Below are 7329 nucleotides of genomic sequence, written 5' to 3'. Positions count from 1 at the left end.
CCTGGGAGTCCTGGTGAGAAGTGAGTTCTTCCTGGCAACCCAGTGACAGGGCCGAGCCCCTCCAGCAGGGACAACAGGAAGGCAGCCTCAGGGATCTCTCGGACAGCAGCCAAGAGGCCACTGTGTTCCGCCACTCTGACCTGAGTCACAGCTTTCCGGGAAGTGGGCTAACGGGATTCCAGAGCCCTGGGTAGGACCAGGTCACTGGGCTGAGTCACAGCAGCTGGGGCCCCTGGAGGTGGGAGCCGTTAGTGAGCTGGGCCCTCCCCTTGACAGCCCAAGCCAAGGCCACCATGCCCTGGGGCTCCCCAACACCCTGCACCCAGACTTTTGCCATGCTGGACCCAGCCCTTCCCCATGCTGGACCCATGTTCAATGCTGTGAGGACACTTCCTCACCTGGACAGTCAATGTCAAGACCACAGCCTGGACCTCTGGGCCCAGGTCCCTTCACCTGCCCCTCCAGACTTCATCACTGACACCCAGGAGCCTGGGCCCCAGCCCACCCATCGAGGCCTGAGGTAGAGCCCCCAGCCCCGGGTAACGGCTGTTTCCTCCCTGCAGCACCGCCTCCTCTGTGACCTACAGACTAAGCCACGGGGACTGGTCCAACAGCATTCCACCTCACAGGATAAAACCTGGGCAACCTGCAGGGGACCCAACACACTACAGCCACCCGCCCTGCCTGTCCCAACCAGCACAGCCCTCACGTCCCTTGACGCCACCATCTGGCTGGGCCTCCACCCCTACTGGCCATGGAGGTTTCCAGACCTCCCCCAGCCCTGGGAGGGGGCTGTCTCAGGACCCTGACCACTCTGCTGCTTCTGGTTTCCACAGGTGAGTTCCGAGGACTGCTGCTCCTCCCCCTCCTCTCTGTGCCAGGCTCCCCTCCTGCCTCCCTGGGACTCAGCAGCTTCCTGCCAGACTTGCCTGGAATCTGGCCCCTACTTTTCTCTCTCTTGTTCCTCCGTCTTCCTCTTTCTACCCCTTCCCCTCTCCTCCCTCTCTCTGACATGTCATCATTTTTTTTTTTAAATATATTTATTTTTTAGTTGTAGGTGGACACACAGTATCTTTATTTCATTTTTCTTATGTGGTGCTGAGGATTGAACCCAGCGCCTCATGCATGCTAGGCGAGCACTCTACCACCAAGCCACAATCCCAGCCCATGTCATCATTTTTGACACCAGGGGTTGAATCCAGGGATGCTTCACCACCGAGCCACATCCCTGCCCTTTTTATTTTTTTATTTTGACACAGGATCTCTCGAAGTTGCTTAGGGCCTCACTAAGTTGCTGAGGCTGGCCTCACATTTGCAATCCTTATGCCTTAGCCTCCCAAGTGGCTGGGATTACAGGCATGCACCTCTCTGCCCAGCTCTGGCATCTATGTAACTTCTCTGAACCTCACTTTCCTCAGCAGCTGTGAGGATTATGTGAAGAAGGTGCAGGGCGGCAGGCACTCAGTGTGCTTCCCTCTTGTGGGTGATTATCTCTCCCTCTTCATCTTCACCGTCTTCATCTCCTTCCCCTTGTCTTTCTCATCTCCCCATTACTCCTCCATGGCTTACATTTGGGGTCAGCTCCACATGTTCCTGGGGTAGGATGTCAGAGGGGAGGGCCCTGAGGACAGCCCCATCCAGGCTCCGTGGGGCTCAGGGAAGAAGCCTGGGGCACCTATGGTTCTGAGTCCTGAGCCTCCCTTTCCTCTCTTACCCTTCCTTCCATGGCAGTGGACAGAGCAGGAGGGAGGATGAGCCCACCCCTGTACAGTGGGGCCTGAGCTCTGTCTGCCCCAGTCCCAGAAAGTACCCCTTGGGGGCTGGAGGGGCCCTGGGAATGAGCCTGCTTGAGAGGATGGGGGCTCCCCTGGCACTGCCCTGACTCCCTCCTTTTCTTACCCTCAGCCACCACCCTCAATGCCACCAAGATTCCTGGTGAGTGTGAGCTGACGTGCTGAAGGGGAGGAATGGGTGTCTGTGTATCCGTCTGTGTGGGGGCAGGTCAGAAGGCAGCCTGGGGTAAGAGGGGGACGGAGCTAGAGGAGAAGGCAGGCAGGGAAGAGAGTGGGAGGTGGAGGAGAAGGAGCCTGAGCAGGGAAAGGGGCCAGAGTCCAAAGGGACAGAGGGGCCCAGGGGCACAGCTGAGTGGGCAGGAGGGAGGCAAGTAGCAGAAGTAGCCTCAGAGGGCAGGGGGAGGGCACAGCTTTCTGGCACAGGCCGAGGATGCGGTGGCAGACTGTGGGCAGGGAAGAAAACTAGAGATGGCGGAAAACTCGTCCCTCCTTTACCAGTGTCCCCAGACTGCGGGAAGCCCCAACAGCTGAACCGAATCGTGGGTGGCCAGGACAGTGTGGATGCTGAGTGGCCCTGGGTTGTGAGCATCCAGAAGAACGGCACCCACCACTGTGCAGGCTCCCTGCTCACCAACCGCTGGGTGGTCACTGCAGCCCACTGTTTCAAGGGGTACGTATGGCCAGCTCGTCCAGAACCCACGCTGGGTTCAGACCCTAGGCTCCCCATCCTACCCCTGCCCCCCAGGCTTCTGTCTGATCTGCTGCCCTTCAATAGAAACCTTCCTTCTGCCCAGATGCCTCCCGGGGCCTTCTACCCCTGCCCTCTTCCCAGGCGTCCCCTCCTGGACCCTTCCTGGCTGATCCCCTCCCCCCTTTCTTTGCAGCAATCTGAACAAGCCATCCCTGTTCTCAGTGCTACTGGGGGCCTGGCAATTGGAGAACCCTGGCCCTCGGTCCCAGGATGTGGGTATCGCTTGGGTGCTGCCCCATCCTGGGTACTCCTGGAAGGATGGGACCCGTGCAGATATTGCCCTGGTGCGCCTTGAACACTCCATCCAGTTCTCTGAGCGAATCCTGCCCATCTGCCTACCTGATTCTTCTGTCCATTTCCCTCCGAACACCGACTGCTGGATTGCAGGCTGGGGGAGCATCCACGAAGGAGGTGTGGCTCCTCCCCACCCATGAGGGGCCAAGGGCATTGGGGACAGTGGGTGGCAGGCACTCAGAGACACACTACCAGGAGGAGTAGGGGTGGAGGCCAGGGCACAGCATCACAGAGACAAGAGCTGTGTTTCAAGACAACAACAGCCAGATCAGAAAAGCGATTCACTGACACAGAAATGGCAGGAAGGGGGTGGAGGGGGCCAGGCTGGATTCAGGGTGAAATGAAAACCACCCTGAGCTTGCAAAGCCAGAGCAGGCACCCTGGTGGCAGCATGCCACAAGTGCAGGCAACATTCCAGGAGGAGATGCAGTCTCCAGTAAGTCCTCAGGTTTAGAAAGTCACAAAGCAGACGAACTAGAGCAAGAGGCAGAGGTAAGCAAGAGAAAGACAGATGACAGGTAGACAGAGCCCAGGCCAAGAAAAAGGAACCCAGGCAGAAATGAGAGATGAGAGATGTGGGGAGGGCTGGAAGACAGACAGAGACCACTTGTAAGGACAAAGCGGGAGGAAAGTGGGACCCTACCAGAGTCCAGAAAAATGAGGAGAAATGACATCAGCTCGTGCATTTGGGGACTCCCCCCAACTCTGAGGTTGCAGCCTCCCCATGGGTCTGTAAACCAATTCTAGGCAGCCTCCCTGAGAGGCTGATGACAGTAAGCGTGGATGGCGCACCTCTGAGCCTTACTCTAGTAGTCACACAGCACCAAGTAGTGCCAGAGATGGGAACCAGCAGGGCTGCCCTATGAGCATCAGAGGACTTATTAAAGATGAAGAATCTGACTGGGGGGCAGTGGTGCATGCCTGTAATCCCAGCAGCTTGGGGCTGAAGCAGGAGGATCATGAGTTCAAAGCCAGCCTCAACAACTTATTGAGGCGCTAAGCAACTCAGTGAGACCCTGTCTCTAAATCCAAAAAAAAAAAAAGGCTGGGGATGTAGCTCAGTGGTAGCATGTGGGAGGCCCTGAGGTCAATCCCCATCAGTAGAGCTGATCTGTGGGCCCTTGAGAAGGAAATGGTGGGAACCTGCCCCTTGAGGAGACAAGTGGGAGGGGAACCTGGCCGACTCTATCCTCCTGTCCCCAGTGCCCCTGCCACGCCCTCAGATCCTGCAGAAGCTGAAGGTGCCCATCATCCATTCGGACCTCTGCAGCCGCCTGTACTGGCGCGGCGCGGGGCAGGAGACCATCACCGAGGACATGCTGTGCGCTGGTTACCTGGAAGGGGAGCGGGATGCCTGTCTGGTGAGTGCCCACCCCTGCGGCCCTGGCTAGGAGGGGCGAGTGCCCACCCAGGGCAGGAGTCAGAGTCCGTGCGCTTCCAGCCCCACACCTCTGCCTAGGCCCCCTCCCCAGTCCCTATGCAGCCGCTCAGCCTGGCCGGGCTATGCATGGACTGTGCACACAATTGCGCCCCCTCACTCTCAGGAACTTGCTTTCTGAGGGGGACCCCAGGGCCAGCTCCAGCTCCAGCTCCATAGTGGCATGGAGGATGGCAGGGTGTGCAATGGCCCGGAGCTTGGCCGGCTTGAGGCCCGTTTGCGGCACCTCTCCTGCCGCCCACGTTGCCCGTGGGACGACTCACTTCCTCCTTCTGATCCTCAGTTTTCTCACCTGCAAAACAGAAATAACGACGCCCCGTCCCTCACCATCTGTGGTTTAGAAGGCGCTGCACACAGTGCTTCTCCCTTCAAGTGGGTCTGGAAGGCGTGTCCCGCCTGGGTCTGCCCCCCGCCTGCCCTTTGTGGGTCCCTAACCTTTCTTCTCCCCACAGGGCGACTCTGGCGGCCCCCTGATGTGCCAGGTGGACGGCTCCTGGCTGCTGGCGGGAATCATTAGCTGGGGCGAGGGCTGCGCGGAGCGCAACCGGCCGGGCGTCTACACCAGTCTCCCTGCCCACAGCTCCTGGGTGGAGAGGGTAGTGCAAGGGGTGCAGTTCCGCGGGCGCTCGCCGGGTAGCGGGGCCCGCAGGGAGCCGAGCGCGGATTTCCCAGTCGCTGGGCGCTCCTAGGGCGCTGGCACAAGTCGGGTGGAGTCTGGAGACCCGCGGCCGCCGGCGGCTTCCTGCGTTGTAAATAAGCCATCTACCTCTGAGGGGCGCTCGCGGCTGGCGCGGGAGGACTAGCCACGCCCACCGCGCCAGGCTCCGCCCCCGGGCCGCCGGCGTCCTCTGTATATACGTGTTAATGGTTTTTACAGTTGTTTGTAACTCTGCCCACATATTTATTCTTCCAGTTTCAATAAATTATTTATTGTCCAGTTCCTGTTTTTCTCCATGTATGAGGACACTGGGAAACAAGGGTCCGGGTGAGGTTAAAAAGAGGGGAGGCCGGTGCGAATTTGTACTTGGCTTGGCCAACCCGGGCTCAAGATGACCCCTGGTTTCCAACTAGGGCTCAACATCTGACCCCTGACCTTCGACCATCGCCCTTTCACCGGGAGCGGAGGAAGGAGGTGGGAGGTTGCGGCGGGGAGACCTGGCTGTGCTGGGGGAGGTCAGGGTGGGCTCTGGTCTGCACCTGCTGGGTTTCCAGAACCATCCTGTGTGACAAACCCTCCGTACGTACCTGAAGTCGTGTTCCCTCCCGCTCTTCCCTCCAACTTCCCTCCCGTCTCTCCACCTCAGGGTTCAGGGAGCCCCTGGCTGCCAGGGCTGGGCTTGGAGCAGTGTCCAGGTCAGCCAGCATCAGGGCTCGGTCTCCTGGGACGCACAGGGATGGGCCGGCAGCTCCTCCCAGCCAGGAGCCAACTCCTGCAGTGACTCACTGCTGATTGTACAGACCCTCCCTGCCAAGCAGGGAGCAAAATAGGAGGCAGCTGGCCTCTAAGCTCTGTGGGCACCGTGGCTGGATCACCTCACCTGTCCCTGCAGAGGGCTGGGGTTGATGGTGAGCCAGGCTGTGTGGCCCTGCCTGGCTTCTCTCTCAGCCCTACAGAGGTGCCACTCCCTGCCTTGGGCCCAGTTCCTATAAAGGTGACCATGCAGTGAAGTGACGATGCCCCAGGGGGCTGCAGGTAGGTTTCGGGGAGCATGTGAGCTCCTAGTAGTTGCGTGCCAGAGATTCACCCCAAACCAAGCCCAGAAAGCAACCAGCTCCAACATGCTGTGACGATGATACGCAGTGTTTCCATCCAGGATGACCCAGGAGTGACAAGTCTTTGAGGAGGCAGTGCAGGTGTGTGACAGGTGTGTCAGGTGTGTGTGTGGCCTTTGTCCAGAGTACAGTTCTAAAATATTTGTTCATATTGTTTTGATTGCCTTTATGTTATCATCAAAAACAATAAATGCTGTGGGGTTGTTTTCATTAAACAAACAAACAGAATCGGCCTCCATCATCTGGGAAGCAGCCTGGTGACACAGGTGCTCCAGGTCACAGAGCTGGTCCTGGCACAGCCCCTCCCCTAGGTGACCTAGAGCGCTCTTTGCCCATAACTGCCCCTTACCCTCCCCTCTAGCCTCCGGCCTCCCTTCTGGGCCACCTTCTGTTGCCCCGACTGCCTCCCTCTGCTCTTGCTGCCCCCTTTGCCAGGCCCTGCGTACCCTCCCTCATTGCCCCTCTTCTCTAATTCCCTCCCCTCTACTGCTCTGTCCTGGCTCTCGTCCTCTCACCCTGCACCCTCTTCTGTCCTCCTGTGTCTCTTGCTTCTCCCCTCTCCCTCTGAGCCTCTGTTTCCCCCAGGCCTGCCTGCCTCCTCTCCACCCCCTACACCTACTTCTCCCAGTGGGGTCCTTACAGAAGCACCTGAGAAGGCCCCACTGAGCTGCCTGCCACTGGGTGGCAGGATGCTCTGATAAGTTGGGGATTTCTCTGGGTTGGGAGGAGAGTTTCCAGGTGGCCCTTCAGCCTGAGGGGGACTTGTGTGCCCTCCTTGCTGGTTCTTGGGGGCTCAGGGCCTGAGGAGCAGGCTGGGGTGTGGAGTTGGAGCAGCTCTTGGCTCCCAAGGGCACCAGGACTTCCCGTGACTTCTCTCAACATGGGATTGTCCAAGAGTGGCCCTAGGCCCTGCAGGGTCTGACCAGTTCCTGCAGCTCCTGTTGTTGAGGGAGCTTTCTATGGGGGACTCTGCCAGTGCACAGCATGTACACCTGCTCAGAGGGTCAACCTTGTCCCAAGACTTGCTGGTCCTACTGGCTCAACATTGCATACTAGCCCTGTGCTCCTTGGCTGGACCTAGCCCTGGAGGAACATGGCCCAAACATGGCCCACTCTGGCCCACCAACACCACCTGCCTCTGGGGTTGCAGACAGAGACCTTTGGGCCTGGCAGTCTTCTCCAGAGGAAATTCCACGGGTCCAGTTGGCCGTGGGTCCCTGGTGGGCCCATACACTCACCCTAGGTTCCTGGGCAGAGGTGGAACTGGTCTTTACCCCCAG

The 7329-nt window shown here is 59.0% G+C and overlaps 1 protein-coding gene across 1 annotated transcript; it reads left to right on the top strand.

Annotated features, from left to right (window-relative positions):
- The first annotated feature begins 699 nt into the window (after nt 1-699).
- Nucleotides 700-5216, top strand: Prss22 (serine protease 22). Its single transcript, XM_015490869.2, has 6 exons — nt 700-836; nt 1906-1935; nt 2292-2463; nt 2678-2955; nt 4042-4199; nt 4729-5216. The coding sequence occupies exons 1-6, from the start codon at nt 755-757 to the stop codon at nt 4963-4965; spliced, it is 957 nt and encodes a 318-aa protein (XP_015346355.1). The 5' UTR covers nt 700-754; the 3' UTR covers nt 4966-5216.
- The last annotated feature ends 2113 nt before the right edge of the window (nt 5217-7329 follow it).

The sequence above is a fragment of the Marmota marmota genome, unplaced genomic scaffold, assembly GCF_001458135.2.
Source record: "Marmota marmota marmota unplaced genomic scaffold, marMar, whole genome shotgun sequence".
Classification (NCBI taxonomy): domain Eukaryota; kingdom Metazoa; phylum Chordata; class Mammalia; order Rodentia; family Sciuridae; genus Marmota; species Marmota marmota.
This window is presented reverse-complemented; position numbering and strand designations above follow the sequence as displayed.